Source organism: Gigantopelta aegis, chromosome 3, assembly GCF_016097555.1.
Source record: "Gigantopelta aegis isolate Gae_Host chromosome 3, Gae_host_genome, whole genome shotgun sequence".
NCBI classification, from domain to species: Eukaryota; Metazoa; Mollusca; class Gastropoda; order Neomphalida; family Peltospiridae; genus Gigantopelta; species Gigantopelta aegis.
The window spans coordinates 82,759,409-82,782,358 of record NC_054701.1 but is presented as its reverse complement, the minus strand read 5'-3'; the positions used below and the strand labels follow the sequence as shown (position 1 = coordinate 82,782,358).

At 35.9% G+C, this 22,950-nt stretch overlaps 1 protein-coding gene across 1 annotated transcript in view; it reads left to right on the top strand.

The window, feature by feature from the left end:
• LOC121369176 (transmembrane protein 116-like) overlaps window positions 1–22,950 on the top strand; it is a 35,597-nt gene that overhangs the window by 2,836 nt on the left and 9,811 nt on the right. Inside the window, exons 2-10 of the mRNA XM_041494090.1 lie at window positions 6,078–6,121; window positions 7,571–7,634; window positions 8,438–8,578; window positions 11,552–11,659; window positions 14,783–14,832; window positions 15,384–15,506; window positions 16,258–16,297; window positions 21,353–21,439; window positions 21,974–22,025. Of these exons, the coding sequence (XP_041350024.1) occupies window positions 6,078–6,121; window positions 7,571–7,634; window positions 8,438–8,578; window positions 11,552–11,659; window positions 14,783–14,832; window positions 15,384–15,506; window positions 16,258–16,297; window positions 21,353–21,439; window positions 21,974–22,025 (709 nt within the window). The remainder of the gene's footprint in view (window positions 1–6,077; window positions 6,122–7,570; window positions 7,635–8,437; window positions 8,579–11,551; window positions 11,660–14,782; window positions 14,833–15,383; window positions 15,507–16,257; window positions 16,298–21,352; window positions 21,440–21,973; window positions 22,026–22,950) is intronic.

Below are 22,950 nucleotides of genomic sequence, written 5' to 3'. Positions count from 1 at the left end.
AAGAAGCTGCCCTCTCTGCAAAGAAATCAGCTGATGAAAGGTCATTGTTCCAGGCAGTGTGCGGAGCGGCATTAAGGAAGTCATCCACTTTGATGACGTCGTCGTCAGTTATGTGATGTATATAAATATTTGTATTCTCAGACATCAGCACTTCCACGAGGGTGATAACGTCGGGAATGTCCTTCCCCTGTGCTACTATGCGATCGGCCTTTCGTTTAATGGCACCCCCAATCCCGTCCGCGGCCCCCTTCCCGTGTCCCGCCTCCAAGAAAGACCAATTGACACCCCCAGTCATTCCCCAGTCGTGTGGTAATGTACTCAACAGGTAGAAATTTGCTTTGCAACGGTATTGGGTTGTGGGGCCATCTGAGAGGAAGTATGCAGTATCAACATGTGGGTGTTCCTGCAACACTTTGTTCAGTATTGGTTTCAAATGAGCCCATATGGCGGCTGGGTCATGCCTCCTACAACCCGATACCGTTGCAAAGCCGAATTCTTCACCCTTGAGATAGCACATTCCAGTGTGTAAGGTGGCTTGTTGATTCGAACCCCCAAAATGGCTACTCTGTATCTCTTCTGCGTATTTAAGGGTGTAGTTTTCGCTGAAATCACAGTGCACCAATATTTCATTTTCGGCCAGACAGAGTTTTTTCATCCGGATTTCGCGGTACTGGTGTCGTATATTATAAGTGTGCCTGGCCAATTTTCGCGTTAGCGCTGCCTCAAACCTGTCCGTCAGTTCACCTATATTGCCGTCAATTTTGACCTTACCCGTCCTCCGCGTTGTTTCAACATCCCCAGTGGTTTTGTTTTTAAACTCATGCTCAATGACCCTTCACTCTTCCCACTGAACAGATTGGGTTTGTTCAAACGGTTGGAAGATTACCCGCTTCTCATTGCACTCGTTGCATTCCCGATACATGCATTCATTGTTTCGAGTCGAGCAACAAAGAGATTCCAGAATCAACTCTGGGTCTCTGACCGTGATGACATTGTTACGGAATAGGATGTCGCTCATTAGCTGCAGATTTTGGTGTGTTTTGCATAAGCAAGATTCGCGATCGCATATTTGGGGCGGACATACCCATCCAGGCCTCTGGCGGCAAAAGAAATCATAACCGACTTTTTTTGTTGGATTTTCGCACAAGTATTTCAAGTGCAGATTTGTCATGCTATCGTTTAGTATGCGCTTCTGATGATCCACATGCCGCACTGTCACAGAATCTTTTTTGCCGGGGCGCATAGTGCTGACATCATCGCGAAGGTAAAACGCTCTAACGCTTTCAATGATTTCATCATTGTGACGATCGCGTCTCCGTTTTCTCACTAACATAGTCGACTTTAGAACGCTACGTTCGATGCACAAAGCAGTCGCTGCGTGTTTCAAGAGGCGATATTTAATGAGAAAATTAGTACCGGCAATGCGCTTCACGGCGCGTTTTTCTTTTTGCGAGTTTAAAGCATGATATTTTTGTTTCAGTGCATCAGAAATGGTAAAATAGAATGTCAAATGTTTTCTTAATGTCTTTTCGTCCCTCAATTTTAATAGTCTGTTTGCCTTGCTTCTTGGGGAACCTGTAAACTTCTCTAGTTGTACGGTTTCCCTCGCTCTCTCAAGCCGTTTCTGTACCTTTTTTACTCGTTTGTTAGCATGGTTCAGCTTCACCTTAAGTTTCGTTATTGTCTTGTAGGCTTTGGCCCTATCACGGCGCACCTTTTTCCGACCCTGATTCGCCGACCCCTGCTGCTGGTTTCCTATTTGAACCGGTGGGGGCTGCTCTACTGCGACAGTGGGACTCGTGGGAGGGGTTAAACGCTCCAATTCAGCATCAGCGTCGGCACTCCTGTGTTTTTTCTGGCTTCCCCGCCATTTCTTTCTCTGCGCCTCCTTTTCTTTTCTGGTCATATCTTTTATAGTTTTTATCTTTCCTAGAGCTTTTCTTTCCGTGTGGCGTTCCCTCTCTGCTTCTAGATAGCTCGCATGGGTCTGCACGGTTGCCCTTTTGCGAGCCCGCCATAGCCTCTGCCTCTCTTTGTTACTGAGGGGCTCTTTCTTCTTAGATGGCATTGCCTGCAAATAAAATGCATAGCACTATATAGGACTAACGCATCCACAATAGACCGATGGGGTCTGAACATCAGAAAATAGGTAAATAAAATCAAAGTTGCTGTTTGAAATGAGCATAGGCCCACTCTAAATGCATGTCACTGCCGTAACACATCCTCAGTACACGGCATACGTTACGGTATTGACGTTACGGCATTGACAACATGTACAAGAAGTGTTCATTGTATTACATATATTGGCGTAATGCATATTTTGGTGACACCTCGACCACTTGTTCAACGCTCTGAATCTGTTGATAAAACAAATATTTGAAAAACAACGTGTGTCTTAGGATAATGTACGTTACGTTATTGACTATGAATAAGCATAACCTTCTATCAAATCAAAGAAATCGGTCAAAAACCGTAGAAACTTACCTCTGCGAGTCTCAGCAAACATTCACAAATGGCGCCATTATGAAGAGGCTTGATGACGTCACTGACTTTCTTCATTTACCATGCTACTCCGGGAGATGTTGGATCGATATGTATTCGTTACGGCATTGACATAAACTTGGCGACACTAAATTTTGACCCTTCCCGACACGTTTTTTTCGTGAGTTTTACATTTATTGACTTTTTGTCACTTGCATATTAAATTCCGAACTGAATATAAACTACTTAATCAAAGAAACCTTAGATTATTACAAAATTTATTCGAAAAATATTAAGAAACATTTTGCAATAGGCCTTTGGCGACATGCTGATTTGGAGGGGTACCGCATATTCAAGATCCCTGTTAGTGAGCTTTTCGCTTCCAAAACGTGGTATATAGCATTGACCCATAAAGTGGTAACATGTCCTTCATAAATAATTTTTGTCCCAACTGAAAACCGCCGTTATTGTGGCACATATCGGTGTTTAAATGTTGGCGAATTGGGTTTGCGTCTTTTATCACAGAAGCACCCATGTACAGTGTAAACAAATGCAGTCATTTTCGACAAGGCGCTTCTCTTTGATCAACCTGACTTGTAAAACAGCATAAATGACGTAATAATATAATAAACTATTTAACTAAATATATTTCAAGCTGCATTAACGGAACAAAATGGGGTTATAGTATTTTTCTCTGTTTAATAATCCAAAGGAAAAATGTACACTATTAGGCCTATTGATATGTTAAGTTGGAGCTAAAACGACAACCCACGATACCCAAGTGATAATTTTCTTTTCTTTGGGACTACATAATTGGTCAATTCTGTGGTTTTAGATGGAAAAGTCTACTTAATCAATAGTTTTACAGAACTATTTACAGAAATAAACCATGTCCATTACAATTTTAGGGGCGACAGGTAATATTCCACAATACTGGTATGTATTTTTGTGTCTAGACAGCGTCAATTAATTGGCTCGTTTGGTTACCAATCAAATACACACCTGCCAATCAGGAATCACAGGTAGAAGCAACCAACAGCATAGACCAATTAACTAAGAAACACTCCGTGTATCATTTCAGTACGTAGGTTAATGCATGGGCAAAACATTGTTCATTGTTTCGACTTGTTGTGTAGCCACTTTGACAATGGTATTTTATTTTGTATTGAAAAATAATATATATAGTGCTGGATATACTTATTGCTGGCTTACTGGGATGTGTATTATTACAGAACATTGCAATGTATGGCTATTTATCATCCAGCAAAAACCAGGTAGATTGTGTTTCTCTAGTTCTAAGGCTCATTCCTGATGTTACGCGTTAAGTATTACGTAACTACCAGCTCGCCAGAGGGCGTACTCACTGAGATGGTACAAAATGGCTGCGCCCGTTATATATAATAGCCGTCACATTTAACCATTTTATTAATTAACTATATGTTTATACATGTTGATATTAAGCAATAATGTGCATTATATATCATTGAATATGCATATCAGGCCAAATGCCTTAATTGTCCTCTCCTTTAAGATAATTTTTTTTTTTTTTTTTTTTTTTTACAATATATTTTCAGCATGAGTTCGACCCGTACCCCCCTTTCAATGGTTAGGGTAGTATAGGGTTAGGGTTAGTCATTGGAGCTTTTAATTTACGGGTCGAACTCTTTCCATATTTTCTTGATGAGAATTACAAGACACCCCCCCCCCCCCACGATAAAACTGCTGCACTGCCAGCATTATAAGGAATGCTGGTCAACTCTCCAGAAACAGTTTAGTCAAGTTCAACTTGTTTCGGTGAAGGGCCCGTTTCGGTGATTGTGTCGTTTGTGTGCAACAGTACCTATATTTGAAGATTTCTGACATCGTTGACTTTTGCATGGGGAAAGTAAACTAATGTTTGTCATTCACAGAAATGTTCATAAAAATAAAGTTAAAGGGACATACCTGAGTTTGCTCCATTGTAAGATGTTTCAGACTAATAAAATATTTCTATGATTAAACTTACATATTAAATATATTTTCTTGTTTAGAATATCAGTGTCTGTATATTCAATGCGTTTCCGGTCATCTTAATATTTCTAAGAAGCCCAAACTGGATTTTGTCTTCAAATAAATTCGTACATATGAAAAAACAATATTTTAGGAAATAAAATGAAATTTAACCTAGTACAAATATTAAAACGATTAGAAACAGGTTTAATATACAGCCACTAATATTTTATACAGAAAAATATATTTGATATGTAATTACAATCGTTAAAAAGTCTGTTAGTCGATAACATCTTAAAAATTGCAGCAAACCCAGGAATGTCCCTTTAAAGAAAGCAAGATTGAGCTTAACCCACTCATAAACATGGCACATTTCTTAATACTTTTTTCTATGAATTTCAGAGACTAATTTGAAAGAAAACTTAACTTTAAAAACTATTTTTGTCTGTTCTCAGCTGTACTGCTATCTCGTTATTGAAGTCACATGATTGTCACAGCATCTGCTGATAAAACTCTCTTTACAGATACTTGCCAAAAATATATGGTCCTTATATGTTTTAACATAAATATCTTTCTGGATATCTGTTTATATTGTTATTAAATAAGAATGCAGCTTATATTTTTTAACCTCACAATTTTTACATTATAACCATTCATGTGCTCAACTTATACCACAATTGCAAGACATCAAAATTGTTATATTCATTTTCCTGAAATGTTATCCGTTAATATTGTAATTTGCCTTAAAATATTTGAAATAATTTTTATAAATTATTATACCGTGTAAGTACATGTTTTGTTGAACAACATACATGTTTTGATAAAACACAGAAAAGTTTTGTGTTGGAAAGTTTTTACTGTTTCACTCACCGATTCTGAAACAGGTTACACAGTTAACAGTATTTACTGCTGATACATGCATGGGCGTCGATCAGTGGGGGACAGGGGGGACGTGTCCCCCTCACTTTTCAACACTGGGGGACAATCTATATGAGTCTCCCCCCCACACTTTTTCGTTTAGCAAAAGCAACACCACCACCACCAAAAACAGCAGCAACAACAAAAAACAAACAAAAATTAAAAATTTAACCACTAAAGTGTAGCTTTATGATTTTCATTGACATTCCTCTTTCTCTCTTTCTCTCTCTCTCTCTCTCTCACTCACTAACACGTCCCCCGCCCCCCCCCCCCCCCCCCCCCCCCCCCCCACTTTTAAAGCTGGATTGACGCCCATGGATGCATGGTACAGTTTTTGACACGTGCGGTAAACATAGCTACTTAGCGGCCAGTTTAGTGCTCATTTGAAGTGTAGAAATACTAATAAAAAGGTAACTATTTGGATAACAACTGTCTGTTTATATATATTGATGTGCTTTAGAATCGAATGCTTAAATGCTCACCGAAACTGGTTCACCCATGATACCAACTTGCCCCAGTGGTTGGTCATTTTAATGTCCATAATTGTGACAATTCATTAAAAAGTGTGTCATTTTATTTATTAATATTACCAGGAAACTCCTCTCTAAGTTAATACATTATATAATTATTGGCATTTAATTATTGAATATGAATGACATCATGTAACATTAGTCTTGGTACATTTTCAGATGGAAGTTATAGGTATGGTGAATATGGTCACATCTTCTTTAAGGTAAGAATTATTTTCATATTGTCAACAATACAACACATTAATTGTTATTTGCTCAAACTGCAGTATTTTTCACCACATGATAATATAATTTAGTTTGTGCTTATAACCTATGTTTATGGGCACAGGCATAAAAATAAGGCATAGTGTGTGGTAACTGATGTATACACATTATCATAAATTATATGGGCATAGTAATCTATAGGTTTTGAAACATGAAGTTTATAATTTCCATTATTGTTCTTTCACAAACACACTGATAAGCATCATACATTATTATACATTGTTATTAATTTATATCACTTCTCATTACAAGATACCGGCCTCGGTGGCGTCGTGGCAGGCCATCGGTCTACAGGCTGGTAGGTACTGGGTTCGGATCCCAGTCGAGGCATGGGATTTTTAATCCAGATACCGACTCCAAACCCTGAGTGAGTGCTCCGCAAGGCTCAATGGGTAGGTGTAAACCACTTGCACCGACCAGTGATCCATAACTGGTTCAACAAAGGCCATGGTTTGTGCTATCCTGCCTGTGGGAAGCGCAAATAAAAGATCCCTTGCTGCCTGTCGTAAAGAAGAGTAGCCTATGTGGCGACAGCGGGTTTCCTCTAAAAACAGTGTCAGAATGACCATATGTTTGACGTCCAATAGCCGATGATAAGATTAAAAATCAATGTGCTCTAGTGGCGTCGTTAAATAAAACAAACTTTACTCTTTTTTTTCATTACAAGATAGTTATTATTTGATAAAACAAAGTGCCCATTCATCATTTTAAATATATGTGAGTATTTTTTTTAAACATTTCTGACATTAGAATGCTAACTTATTTATGACATGGCACAAGTCGAACTTTGATATTATTTTGTATTTCATTTACTGAAGATTAAATACATGAATATGAATGTTCAAACTGACATTCCTTTAGAACAGTTGGCTACTTAATACTGGCTAATTTATCGTGTGCTTTAGGGCGAGACGTAGCCCAGTGGTACAGCACTTGCTCACTGTGTGGTCGGTCTGGGATCGATCCCTGTCGGTGGGCCCATTAGGCTATTTCTCATTCCAGCCAGTACACCACAACTGGTATATCAAAGGCCGTGGTATGTCCTATCCTGTCTGTGGGATGGTGCATATAAAAGATCCCTTGCTTCTAATCGAAAAGAGTAGCCCATGAAGTGGCGACAGTGGGTTTCCTTTCTCAATATCTGTGTGGTCCTTAACCATATGTCTGACGCCATATAACCGTAAATAAAATGTGTTGAGTGTGGCGTTAAATAAAACATTTCTTTCTTTATCGTGTGCTACTAGGCTAGTATTAGATTTTTTGGGATAATAAATTATAAGGTGGTCTCTTCAGACAGGTGGATACATATTAGATATGGTAGTTTAAGCAGGTTTGATTGCAATTATTATAACTGCTTATTTGTTTGGGTTTTTTGTTTTGTTTTTCAGTTTTCTTGGTTCTGGTTCTATAATATTGTGCTCCATTTGTCACAAGAAAATATGTTTTCCAGAGGTAAGCAAATTTTTACACTGACTGACATGTCAAACTAAATAAGTTTTTAAAATTTTTAAGTTTAAGTACATAATATATCAGTTGGGTATAAAGTTTACTATTTCAGTTTGTAACATCTTCCAAATTATTTTTTAAAGAACATTCACAAAAGAACTGGTTTATAAATGCAGTTATTTTTCACTGCAAAATATAATGTGGTCACAGTAGCATTCAGAGAAAAAGATTAGTATTGAGTATCTATGCTTAATTTTTTTCTCTTATTAATATATTTTAACTCGAATGCAAGCCCTTAAAGTAAGGTGTCCACTTAGGGTTATGCTGATGCAGATTAAAATCCACACAATGAAATAACATGGGACTTTGTCCATTTATACGGTGCAGTCCAGTGTACGGCTGCAGTCCAGTGTACGGCTGCAGATATGTTTTTTTGCCATCCAGATTATGTAGCAGTAGGTACGGAAAGATGTGCTACTGTCTAAAAACACACAAGTGGATACAAACCACACTGGTAATTGCATAAATGGACACAGACACAAAACTTGTCTGGGTCCATGTACGCAGCACATACACATAACTTGAGAATTGAAACTATGTTAAAATCATTTCATTTTGTTTAATTTGTTACAACCAATAATGTTATGTCCAAATTTAATGCACAATTGAAATATACAGGTAGGTGATACAAAACTACATTTGTGAGGGTGCCAGAAAAAGAAAAATATTGTTCTGTATCAAGTTTTTAGATGCTTAGAATGTTTAGTGAACAAATTTAATTAAAGGAATTTTTGTTTGTTAATTTTCAGGTGTACCCACTGTTCCAGCTGTCAATAGCAGATCTGCTTGCCTCGGTTATCTTCGCTGCAAGCACTATACTGTTCTTATTCAAAGAATCCAACTTTCCAGGGAGCCCTGGCCCCTGTGATTACCTTTCTGCACTCATGACGGTACTGTCTTTGTGCTAAACACAGTGGTTTTGAGTAAATGTTTATTATTAGTCCCCTACCAGTCCAACAGGAGGGGACTGTGGTTTCCATCTATGTCTGTCTGTCTCCGTCCATCCCACATACAGTTTTCCATCATATATTATCACATCGTCTTTGAGATACTGAGATAAAATTTGGTATTATAACTTTATCACATTCTGTTACAAATCAAGTTTGACTTTCATAGCGATTTACCCATATTTTGTATAGAGTTATGGCCCTTGAACTTAGGAGATACAAAACTTTTGTTTGTCAGACATTTTTTTTCCATGCCTCAAAATACTTAGTTGAAATGTATAGCTTTATCATGTTCTGTTGCAGATCAAGTTTGACTTTCATAGCGATTTGCCCATTTTTGACAGAGTTATGGCCCTTGATCTTAGGAGATACTAAAATATGTTTTCCAAATTAATGTTTTTGCAATGCCTCAGATTATTGAACTGAAATTTTGTGTATAGCTTTATCATTTTCTGTTACAGATCAAATTTGACTTTCATGGCAGTTTACCCATTATTTCACAGTTTATGGCTGTTAACTAAGGAGATATGAAAAACAAAATCTGACTTTTTTGTTTCTCCTAAATTCAGGGCCATAACTCTGTGAAAAATGGTAAACTGCCATGAAAGTTAAACTTGATTACATGATAAAGCTATATATGCAAAATTTCATCTGTATATCTTTAACCATTGCAAAAACATTTTTGTTGGGCCGGGTAAGGGACATGAATTGCTTAAATAGCAGTACTCTCAGAATGCTTGTTTAATTATTAAATCGTCAAAATACTTGCTAGTTTACGTCTCATAAAATATATATTATTCTCCATTTGAACACTAAGGGCCGATTTCATATGTCTGGGTTTAAAAAAACTGGGTTATATCAAAACCTAAGTTTAACACTGGTTTACGTAAAACACTGAAAAACTTGACCAAGACATACACCCGTGGTGCATTTCACATGTGTGTGTTTTACCCGTGTTTACAAAACCACAATTTTTACATGGGTTACCCGCAGATTTGGAAAGGGACATAAGTGAGGAATAGCTTACACTTCATCACTTTGTAGTTGAAATTTGTTACCGGTATATTATTAGCATTCGTGTTCGAGATGGAGGATTAGCTACCTACTCCCCCCCCCCCCCCCCCCCCCCCCCCAAATGTGGAGCAAACCTTCACATTCTGTCAAAAATGATGGACATATTTGGGAAAATGAGCTGGCCTGAAAATGTTTCACCATGTATTTCCATCATTTTACTCACAATATTAGTTATAATCCATGTCAAATGCTTACAGAACCCTACATAGCTGTTGGTAATAATGCAAAAATGCTTACAGAACTCTACATAGCTGTTGGTAATAATGCAAATATGAATAAACGTTTTGTTATTGGCATTTCCCTTTAATTCTAACATAATATTAACAAAACAAAACATGGAACACATACGCCTGAGGGCACCGAGATAACGTATGGTCAAATCTTCAAAACTGTGGGCCTGTACCGCCTTGTTCCCCCTTTATTAAGACGAGACAAACACGAAAGTATGTCATTATAAGACTGCAGTCTATGATAGACGTTTATTGCTTTGATACCGGTGGTAACCGATCAACGTTCATTACTAGTACTTCCTGTTTTCGTGCAGTTCATACACCATGAAGAAAATGTTTATTTTTACTAATTTAATAAATCACTATATTTATTACCCCCAGTGACCACTCATAACATGGAAAAAAATTCCGTATTTTCTCAATGAGAAATATTATGCAGTGTTGTGACGTACAATATTACTGGATGATTTGACGCTTACAAACCAATGACTTTGTCGGTACTAAATATAACATCATCGCGATTTGGCAAACACACAAAATGATGTCATGTACTTTAATGAGTTTGCGTTCACGACTGTTTTAATATTAAATTTATAACAAAATGTCATTTTGATGCAAATCATTATTTATATTTTTAGCAGAATAACGATAACTTTTGTTTTTGAAAATTATCTGTTAACGTGATTAAAATGCAAAGTTATAGCAATACCCAGAACAGTGTGTGAAGTGGTTTACATTGTTTCTATGTACATGCATGTGCGCCTAAAATAAAGGCATTTAGAGAAAACATACCTGGGGTAATAAATAGAATAGCAAACTCAGTACCAGTTATTATCAATGTATGTCCCAAGTGAAATACTTTTCATTTGTCACTCGCTAAAGCTTGCGACAACTAAAAATTATTTGATTCGGGACATAATTTTGATAACTGGTATCTCGTTTATTATTCTCTATATATCTCAGGCGCTTTGTTGTTCATTTGCCACGAACATGGTGAAGGGGTGGATCTAATTATACAGTCGTGCTAAAAAAACCCAGGCAAAAGGGCATCTTGTCTAAAGGGGGAGGGGGTTCGAACCCCCCGGCTACGCCACTGTTTCTGTAGTGGCTTCAAATGATCTCTAAAATACGTTCACATTTCATGGCTCTGCAATACTAACGTAAAACACAATTTTGCTGCCGAAATTATCCATGAAGAAAAGTTACTTCGAGCAAACCCAGTGAAAAACCACGTCAAGGGCAGGTTTAAACAAGCAATACAATTGTAATCCAGTGTTAAACTAGGATTACTGAAAACCAGACATGTGAAATGCACAGTAAACATGACCCAGGGTTTAACCTAGGTTTAAACCATATGTTTCCAAAACCCACTAAGAATGTTGTTTTACTAGTTAATGTTACAACATAAATAGCTGTCCATGTCAGACATATTCAGTACAGAAGCTTTGCATTAATAGTTACCATTCTTGTTAGCTTAGAATTACTTCAATAAAAATGTGTAATAAAAAAAAAAGTAAATTATTATTCTTTGTAGTCTAGAATTACTTCAATAAAACAAAAAGTAATGATAATCAAAGTCTTTTGATTACAAGTTTATATATTAATTTTTCAGAGTTTTTATATCAGCACACTCTTTTTGACAATGGCTTATGCTCTGGAAGCATTGCTGAGAATACGAACTCGACTTGGGAATGAAACTACGAACAGCAACACCAGTGTGGTACGGTTCACTTATTTTTATCTCCCCTTGATAAAATCAAAAGACGATATATGTATTACTTTTTCAACGATGATTGCAGTTGTGACTTTGCATTTAGGTCTGAAGGTTTTGCATTCAGGTCCATTTCTCAAGATTAAGGAATTTTTTTTATTTTTTTTTATTTAAGATCTAAAAAAAGGTTTGTTTAATAACACCACTAGAACATATTGATTAAGTAATCATCAGCTATTGGATGTCAAACATTTGGCAATTCTGACTTGTAGTAAACAGAGGAAACCCGCTACATTTTCCTAATGCAGCAAGGGATCTTTTATATGCACTTTCCACAGACAGGAAAGCACATACCACAGCTTTCTCTTGGAATAGTGATAGTGATTTTTAAGGTTGTGGATGTTGTGAATATGTGCATGGTTGTCTCGCACCCTACAACCAAACAAATCCCATACCTGCACAATAGTGAACAAGTCGGGCAATTTTGCAAGCCACTTTAGTGCCTCAATATTGTTCCTCTGAAGAAGTCCTGTCATTAGTGTGGCTGAATACTAGTGTGGATTGGCCTGTTGAAACAAAATGCCTGGATGCTGCTGCATGGACGGAATGACAACTGGCATGATGATTTCATCACTGTAATGCTTTCAGTAAAGTTTTCAGATTCCCATAAATGATGAAAATGAAGGTTGTTTTATCCGATGTCACAAATTCCTGACAACCATGATGCTGTCATCAACACCACATTGGTTACGTTGAGTACATTAGGCGACATGGTACCACTGTCAATGCCCAGTGTGCTCAGACACGCTACTAACAATTTTCAGATTTTCGTGTATGGATCCCCAAGAACCATTTAACGTCGTGACAGTCACACATGTCATTTTGTATTGAAAATCTCCTGTTACTTATACTGACAAATGATGCCTTAATTAAATCCAGTGTCTGATTTCATTTTGTGAGACACAAGTTTTCTTTTATTTACCGTATATTGCCATGTATTAGCCGACTCCTTGTATAAGCTGACCTCTTTGTTTGACCCTAAATATCAAGTACAAAATCATCGGCCTGGTGTATAAGCCGAAGTCATCTTTTGTCCAGTTGTATACTGTATTGGTTTCAATAATACTGTCAACAAATAGACTTGTGCTTTTTTTTCCCCCTTTAATTATTACAGACACGGTAATCGTCATCGCAATGCTAACGTCTTCCATGCCGTGCAAAAATAATTTAGCACCGATAAATCATAACAGGAAAATAAACAATTCAAGCTGTAACAACATATCATTGCACATAAGTAATTAAATTATTTACTGGACAGCAAATAATAAACTCATTAAGGCATGTTTAATCCCTGTTTTCCCCTCCACACAGAAAAACGATTCTGTGGTCCATGGCTGTTGTAATCCAATCAAATAAGAGCTTACAAAATGATATGGACAGAGGTGTCAAACAAAGATGGCGGAACACGTTTTTACCATTGAAATGACAATAAAACAAGTAATTTTTATTATTATTCATCAAACTATTAATGCATTCAAGAACAAATAACTACATAATATTGCATGACAGGGTGTATTATTTATATTGTGCACAAATTATTGTTACATAAGCTGTGAAAGGCTCTAAGGGTCTGATCAAAATTTGTAAGTCGGGGTCGGGAGTGTTTTCGATCGAAATTTCATGTACCAATTTGTTGCCTCCGTGTATAAGCCGACTCTCTTCTTTTGGAAAGTATTTTTAGACTTCAAAAGTCGGCTAATACACGGCAATATACGGTAAGCTCATTTACCAAATTGCTTAACCTTTTTGGCTAAGTATATATAGTGGCAGTGGATTTCTTATAGTATTCTTTAGGCTGTATTACAATTACCACATTACTACCTGCTTTTATTTTTAATTTTTTAATTTTTTAATTTTATTAATAACTGGAGGAGGGGATATAGCAAGTTTTCTCTTTCACTCTGTCAACCAAATGTTAAAATACTAGTAACCATTAAATCAGACACCAAGTGGCCATAATTTAAAATGTGCTGAGGCAGGGCTTCTACATTATGGTAGCCCATTCCCGTGGCTAGTGATATTCAATGTTGGGCTAGTAAATAATTTTTTTCAAATGTTGGAGTTAAGTCTATTTTGTAAATTTGAATATCCTGCCCCCAACCCAATCCTCCAACGTTAATGTTTTTAACCTCTATCTCTGTCTTTAGGTGACATATCTGATTATTACTATTATTTAGTAAAGTTGTATTAACTTAAAGTGAAGTAGGGCCTAGTGAATTTTTAATTGTGGCTTGTAAATGTTTTAAATTACCGATCACATGGCTAGTGGATTTAAAAAAGATTCTAGAAGCTCTGGCTGAGGTGTTATTTAACCTTCAGACTACTGGATTAATTTTTGGCAAAAGACATGTTGAGTGGGTTTAAGTTTTATGACTTTTACTCACATATTTTCACTTAAATGTTTTATAATTATATAACTTTTATAAGTTTTATAACTTTTACTCACATATTTTCACTTAAGTTCATACTTGAATCGGTAAGTATTATTTTAGTGGGTTTTTGTAATTTATATGATATTTTAGATCAGTTAATGTTGATTAAAATTAGGCAAAAAATCTAAAAAGGTCTGTTTACTTACCGGCATTTGTGGCCATATATCCAGTATTTATGTCCATTATTCCCAATAACTGTTTTTCTGGCAAGCATGTATTTTAAAAATGTACTACAATTCATATCCCAATATTTGGTGATTTTCATTGTTGGTAAAACAATCAAATTTATTATCAAATTAGCCATCACAATCAACTATTGATTCCTCAAAATTACCACGACGTGCCGCCATTGTTGTCAAGCGAATATACTTGCCGAAAACCACCTTTTCAACTCAAAATTCTCAGGTATTTTCCATTGAAAAAGAAAAACTAAAGCTGCCATAATGTCAAGTAATCTGTTTCCTGTTTTGTATTATTATTTCTGGTGAGTGTTGTGTGCAAAACGGCGGAAAATATGAATGGGGGGGGGGGGGGAATGCACTGTATACTGTACAGTATGTGGATTGGCTTGACGTCGGGCGTGATAATCGCCTGCAGTAGTCAGACGGTTAAAACAAACATTCCTTTCCTTTCCTTTCAGAGGAAGCCTGTCAGTCATGTGTTCATGCACACTGTTTATGCATTCTGTTGGTAAGTAAAACTGTAACATTGTTTCCGGAAGTAATTATTTATTACAACAGAAATTTGAGTTAATTTAAGGTTTAGGTGTAACCAAATAGCCCAATATGAACTGAGTGTGCAGGAATGTGATTGTTTAGCCTTTTATTTGATTTCAGGTTTATTTTTGCGTAAAATTATAGTGTTCACAAAATTAACTGATTGAGATGTAAAATACTTACCTTTATTGGTCACCTACCGATCCAACCGGATGGGACTGTAGGTTTCATCTGTGTCTTTCAGTCAGTCTGTCTGTCTGTCTGTCTGTCTGTCTGTCTGTTTGTTTGTCGGTCTCTCAAGTTTGAAGACTTACACGATTGTTCACAGTGTGCAAAAAAAAAAGAGAAGAGGAGAGTATGCATTTTGAAATAGCTGAGCAGATAAAAATGATGCTGGGTAAAATATACTTGGGTGTTAAATTATTTTGTAATGCAGGAAACAGTAACTTATTCATTTGACTAAGTTACAAATTAATGTAGTTCATTTTGTAATTCTGTGTTTTATTGTACAATCATGTCTTTCAGGATTTTTCCTCTGCTTATTGGAATTGTTCTTCTGGTGTTTACCCATTTCGTGGACAAAGACAGTCACTTCTTTCAGAACAGCTCTGTTCCACAGTGGCCTATTCTACCACGACAGTGTTCCACGTCAGTGAATTTGATTGTTATATAACATTTCAATATTTCTACCTCTGTGTTACACAGTGAACCTGCACTATTATGACTATAAGTGGGTAATATTACAAATAACAATTGGCTGCTCCTAGGAGATAACCAGGTTGCCACAGATATACCATCCAATAAAATAAACACAAATGAAATTGATTGTTTTCTTAGTGATGTATAATTTAACATGAAACTAATTGCTCTGTGATTATCTGCAAATGCAAGCGCCCATAAATAAGTTTTAATTGGAAGAAACGTTTAAATTTGTTTTAAACCCAGTGTTTGAGGATATGTAAGAAAAAGAATACTACATTTGTGTCTATTAAGATGCCATCTATCTTACAACTTGCCCGATTTAAATAGCCCCTGGTATCACACGAAGATCTGCCAAGTATGTCATGTCTAATTAGTTGCACCATGGTGATGATCTGGATACCAAAGCCAGACCATTCAATGACATTGACATTATTGAAATTGACTGCTCTGTAATATATAAGTTAATCATGCCTTAGGTAAATGTTTGTTGGATTTTAAAAAAAATTCTTTACTGGTTTTTATTTTGAAGATATGTAAGAAACTGTACATTAACCGGTGTCCATTAGAATCCATATATCTTGCAATGTGTTTAAAAATATATTCAACTTGTGTTTGATTGTTAAATAATTTTTTAATACTTATACTCCAGTACTGAATTACCAATTTCAATAATACTGAATATTTTTTCATTTTGTAGATGTTTACCAATTTTCCACTACAGTGAGAATGGCTGTTGGGTAAGTTGATTTTAGTATGCAAGGAGCATATAGGCCTGTTAGAAGTGGGGGAAAAAAATGCAATGTGCAAAGACCTAATAAAATGTGTTTTAAGTCATTATGTGAAATAGACACAAGAACATTGAAGTGTTGCAATTTTGTGTTTTCAATTTGACCTTTTGACTACTGGATTTATTTTTGACATAAGTCACAATGAGGGCAGACATCAAAGTAAGCAATGTGTCTGGTAATCCAGGCAGGATAGCACAAACCATGGCCTTTGTTGAACCAGTTATGGATCACTGGTCGGTGCAAGTGGTTTTACACCTACCCATTGAACCTTGCGGAGCACTCACTCAGGGTTTGGAGACGGTATCTGGATTAAAAATCCCATGCCTCGACTGGGATCTGACCCCAGTACCTACCAGCCTGTAGACCGATGGCCTAACCATGACGCCACCGAGGCCGGTTAATCGTGATGACGTCATATTACTGATGGTGGGGACTTTAGTACTGTGATTTACTAAAAATTGAATTAAAATGTTATTCTAGAAGTGTTATAGGATCAATCAAATTCGCTACTCTTGTTTTTTATATGCCCGTCTATGATGGGTTGTATTATGTCTGTCCGTCAGTCAGTATGTCTGTCTGTTAATGTTTTCTTGTCTGGACCATATCTTACATACAGATGCATACAGGATCATCCGACCTCACATGTAGGAACAGCATGGGATGGCGGTATGTCGCATATTATTACTAGGTCATTGTGACCTACTTTTCATGGTCTACTGCACATAACAGGAAATCCGTATCCAGACCATATCTTGCATACAGATGCATACAGTATCATCATACCTCACATGTAGGAACAACTTGGGATGGAGGTGTCGCGTACTATTACTAGTCACTATGACCTACTTTTCATGGTCTACTGCACATAACAGTAAATCCTTGTCCAGACCATATCTTGCATGCAAATGCATACAGGACCATCAAACCTCACATGTATCAACAACTTGGGATGGCAGTATGTCGCATACTATTGCTAGGTCACTGTGACCTACTTTCACAGTCTACTGCACATAACAGTAAATTCTTGTCCGAACCATATCTTGCATACAGATGCTTACAGGACCATCATACCTCATATGTAGGAACAACATGGGATGATGCAATTTCTCACATGTACTCTTGTTAAGATGTAAAATATCAACCTTGTCTAGTTAATCAGTATATGTCTCGGCAGAGCCTCGACAAATACCGATTAACATACACTTGGTTGATATTTTCCATATTAAAAAATACTTGTGACGAATCCTTTATAGACTATATATATATTTATCATATAATGTCTTATATGTTCAGTGCAATCAAAGTATATGATATTTTTCAGATCACATACTTTAAGAATTTGATAACTTTGTAAATTATATGTAAATTAATCGAGGTTACCGAGGGCACTAGGTTTATTGACATTTAATCAAATATACTAGGGTGACATTCCATAATTGACATATGCATTCACAGTCATCAAACAAAAACATTTCAATAGCAATGTTACATTGAAAGCTGCCCAGTGTTCAGAAAACTAAAGACATTAAAGGCGCTAAATCACGGATTTAATGGGGCCTTATTTCTCTAAATGTGGATTATAGTTATTGTATGATCCAAAACATTTTAATTGAACTACGATCGAGGGAATTCCATTGTACGCTTTAATTTTAAAATTTGGAAGTCTTCTTGTGCAAAGTCATAAAAATACGGCAAAGCAAACTCGTATTCATGAGGCTATACATACGACAACCGTATAATGTATTTTTGAATTTTATATAAACGACCGCCGTGTATAGGGCCGGCTATATATACATGGCAAATAATAAAAAATATATTATTTCATGACGAAAATAGCCGAATATGCTGAAATAAAATAATAAACAGTCGGAACATGAACTCACCATTTATTATTGTTATTATTATTATTATCAGGCGCGTGTGCGTGGGATTTAGCAGGGATAGAGTCTAGACAGTTACAACGCTATAGTGCTTGGTTCAAAAACAGATAACATGTTTTCCAGTGTCCCCAATGTGGCATACGACCAGTCAGTCGTTTTTCGTTAAACGTTTGAAAATTATTTTGACTAATTCGCAGTGGTCATTCGGTTTAATGTATAGCGTAAAAAAACTAAACAGTATAGGGGCCTACTGTCGCATGTTTTACCATCCAAATGTTGGCTTAATTATTACTGAACCCAGTTGAATCAAGGACGAGTTCGTATCTAAAATTTCGCTTCAATGTATTTAAATTGTGGTGTATCCATGTGTGCGTATTCGTAAGCGTCTACGTAAAAAAAACCTACGCACAGAATCGGTACATGTAGGAAATTTTTATCTACGCTCACGCAGTACGGACACGTAAATTCCATAAAATTACGTGAATTTCCCACTAAATTTGAAGCTAACATTGTGTGCATCGTTTCGTGATTTCAGTCTGTTCAACATGAAAACCATTAAAGTGTCGAAAGTATTGCTGCATCATATTCCTTCCTTTTTTGATGGATAGGATGAACCCAGGGTCATCCTCTTCTTCATCCAGAAGGGCTAGAACGTTCCCCTACTCATATTTTGGTGGCCACTTCCTTAATTTACACGTTGTGACATATCAGGCCCAAAAATTACGCATTCTTCTATGCACACATGGAGACAGTCATTACGCATACGCGTACGCACTCGTTTGCACATACATGTACGTGCACATGGAGACATAGCTTCAACTGTTGTTTGTGCGTGTGTGCACGCACGTTAATCTTACATTTTTATAGCTACCACCCCCCCCCCCCTAGATAAAACACCGCCCCTCCACCCCAAAAAGGTAGTAGTAAGCTAATAATAATAATAATAATAACTGTGTATTATTATTATTATTATTATTACATGTATTATAATATTGGTAAAATCACGTCGCGGTGCAGTGGGTAAAAAATATGTATTTTGAGTTTTATTGCCCCTTGCAATTTTGCACATTTGAAATATGACTAAATACAGCAAAATAACCTTTTAGTCATACAGTGTATTTATATGCGGTAAAAATAACTTTAAAATTTTTTAATGTAAGGAGCCTCATAAGTTCAAGCCCTGTTGATAGTATGTGTACTGTTCTAAGTTAGTTTCTCTTTCAGAGAATCTACCTCAGCAGCTGATAATTTAAAAAATTTATTTATTTATTTATTTATTATTAATTTTTTGTTAGTACTGTAGGGGCAATAATTACGCTATTCATGTGTCTATGGAAACCGTTCACAAAAGGGTCGCTAGATTCATATACTCTCTCCTCCTCCTCCCCCCTCCCCGTCTCCTCTGTTCAGAAAACGTACTGTTCATACAGTACTTAGTATGTATTCCTCCTGTTCCAGATGGTTCGGTAATATGGATCAATCAAATACTTATTTACCACCTATATACATTTTTGCTGTGAATATAGCCAGCCCTCGTTCGTGCTGGCTATATACACAGCCGTCGTATATATAGTCACATTGTATATAAACACCGTCTAGTTCAGAGTATTCTTTAAAAATGTAACAATTCCTATTCCAAGTCAGCTGTTATAGCATATTTTGCATATTAATAAGGTGGAAAATGAAGGTGTTTGTGATCTAGATGTTTACAGTTTTTTGCGTACGACTAACGATAAATTTACCTATAGATGCAAAGGCCTAACTAGTCGGGATTGTCGACGTTTAACATGTTTCTGTTAATAAAATAAATTAATGTATAAGCTTATTATCATTCACTATATGTTTTCATTAATTTTTATTAACTTATTTTCATTTTTTTTCTTCTATTTACCCTACGTCGCAGAGGACAGTCAAGCATTCTCGTTACACAAGCTTGGTAAATCGTTTTGACATTGCGGTTATTTGAGGGTTGCCCATCACGTGACTACAAAAATAATACATCACACCTCTTCGCTCCAAATAGCCGTTATTTCTTCCTGAATTATGGACCGTTGACATAATTCAATTATTTTTACAAAATATCAGTAATAAGTGGGTTATGTTAGTTATGTACATGTAGATGGTTAAATAAAGTACTTTTAGCGACAAATCAAATGTATATATTTTCAAATACAGAGCGCCTTTAAGCACTAGTTTATTTTATGTAAAGATATCCAAAATGACATCATTCGAGTTAGACGTCATTTTCATTCAAAAGACACCACGTCACATATTCTTACATCATTTGAATATCGGGTAATGGCTGACTTGAAGTTGCTTATACAGTTTACAAAAACACATATTAAGCTGGAGATTATATGATAAAGATATTATCCTCGTGTATCGTCAATATATATTAGGAATAAAAAAAATGTATTATGCAAGCCACAGACGATACTGAAAAACATTCTGGTAATAACCTCTCTATATGTTTTTTTAATGTGTACTGACGTGGAATGAATGTAAATATAGTCTCATACCACAATTTTATAATTGTTCATGAATACATCCAGCATACCTAAAACTAGTGTTGGGCAGAATCACATTCAAAGACTATTTGTGTTGTTTTTCTAATTTTACAACACTTGCTGCTATTACGGTTATAAAGCTCTTTTAGACATAAATTGATTTATTGTTATAATTTTTATGACAAATAATGTTTTTCATTGTTTTCAGACATTAGTAGACAATGGCAGTTCATGGCATGTAGCATACAAGGTGGTTTTTATGACGAAATAATGTTTTTCATTGTTTTCAGACATTAGTAGACAATGGCAGTTCATGGCATGTAGCATACAAGGTGGTTTTTATGACGAAATAATGTTTTTCATTGTTTTCAGACATTAGTAGACAATGGCAGTTCATGGCATGTAGCATACAAGGTGGTTTTTATGACGAAATAATGTTTTTCATTGTTTTCAGACATTAGTAGACAATGGCAGTTCATGGCATGTAGCATACAAGGTGGTTTTTATGACGAAATAATGTTTTTCATTGTTTTCAGACATTAGTAGACAATGGCAGTTCATGGCATGTAGCATACAAGGTGGTTTTTATGACGAAATAATGTTTTTATTGTTTTCAGACATTAGTAGAGAATGGCAGTTCATGGCATGTAGCATACAAGGTGGTTTTTATGACACCCCTTGTTCTGGTGTTTGTTATTAATGTGGTGAGTTTCTTCTTTACGTTTTATCAAAGTAATTTTATTTTATATTTTATTATTATTATCTTAGTTTTTGTTTTATTTACACATTAAGTAATGTTTGATGTATATTATATAATTTTAAAGAATATTGTATATTACCATCCCTTGATGTCAGTTAAACGTTTATATAGTCACTGTCAGAATTGTTTATAATTTTTTCACTGTCAAAATTATTTAAAATTTAGTCAGTGCTGAAGTTGTTTATAATTTAGTCACTGTCAGAATTATTTGTATTTTTTTCACTTGCAAAATTGTTTAAAATTTAGTCATTGTCAGAATTGTTTATAATTTAGTTATTGTCGGAATTATTTATATACAGATTGACAGAAATAGGAGACCACATTATTTGCATTCAATAACATATTACATCTTTAAATTATATACAGACATTACAACCCTAGTAGTGAATTAAATTTGGTCTACAGTACCAAGTGTACCCTAATTTGTTTCTCTGAGTATAATACAGTCTGAATTGTTTTACTTTTATTCTGATTTCAGTCACTGTATGTCTTCATTAGCAAGGTGTTCAGACAAGTTTCGGCCAGACGAGGTATGTTGAGAATATTAACATTTAGTTTAAAACAAACTACGGGAGACGGAATATACCCCAGTGGTAAAGCAATCACTTGATGTGCGGTCAGTCTGGGATCAATCCCCGTCGGTGGGCCCAGTGGGCTATTTCTCACTCCAGCCACTGCACCATGAATGGTATATCAAAGGCTGTGGTATGTACTATCCTGTCTATGGGATGGTGCATACAAAAGATCTTTTGCTACTAATGGAAAAATGTAGCATGTTTCTTCTCTAAGACTGTCTGAATTACCAAATGTTTGACATCCAATAGCCGATGATTAATAAATTAATGTGCTCTAGTGGTGTCGTTCAACAAAACAAACAAAGCAAACAAACTTTAAGACAAATTAAATATTGACTAAAGACTGGGTTACATTTACAAAGCCTGTTTGTCTTGAACACTTGTTTTTAAAACATTGTAAATGTATGTAGTTACACACGTGTAAGACATAAACAGGTTTTGTCAATTCAGCCCTATCTGTCACAATTAATAAATGTTTGTTATCCAACAGCAGTTGATCAATTAATCAGTGTGCTCTAGTGTTGTCTTTAAACAAAACAAACTTTGGTGTTGGTTTAAAACAAACTAAATATGGACATACCACAATTACCAAATCTTTTATATCCACAGGTCTTCTAGATTATGGTAGCCCCACTCCCATGGCTAGTGATATTCAGTGTTGGGCTAGTAAATAACTACTATAACTAGCCAGACAGCTAGTGAAAAAAAACCTTGTCAAATGCTGCATTTACATATTTTGTAAATATGAATATCCTTCCCCCTCTTACCACCCCCAATCTAAGGATTTTTAAGCTCTATCTTCTTCTTTAGGTGACATATACTCTTCAAAAAAAGAAACGCAAACGGGTACAAATGGGTTATAACTCCGATTTTATGTTTC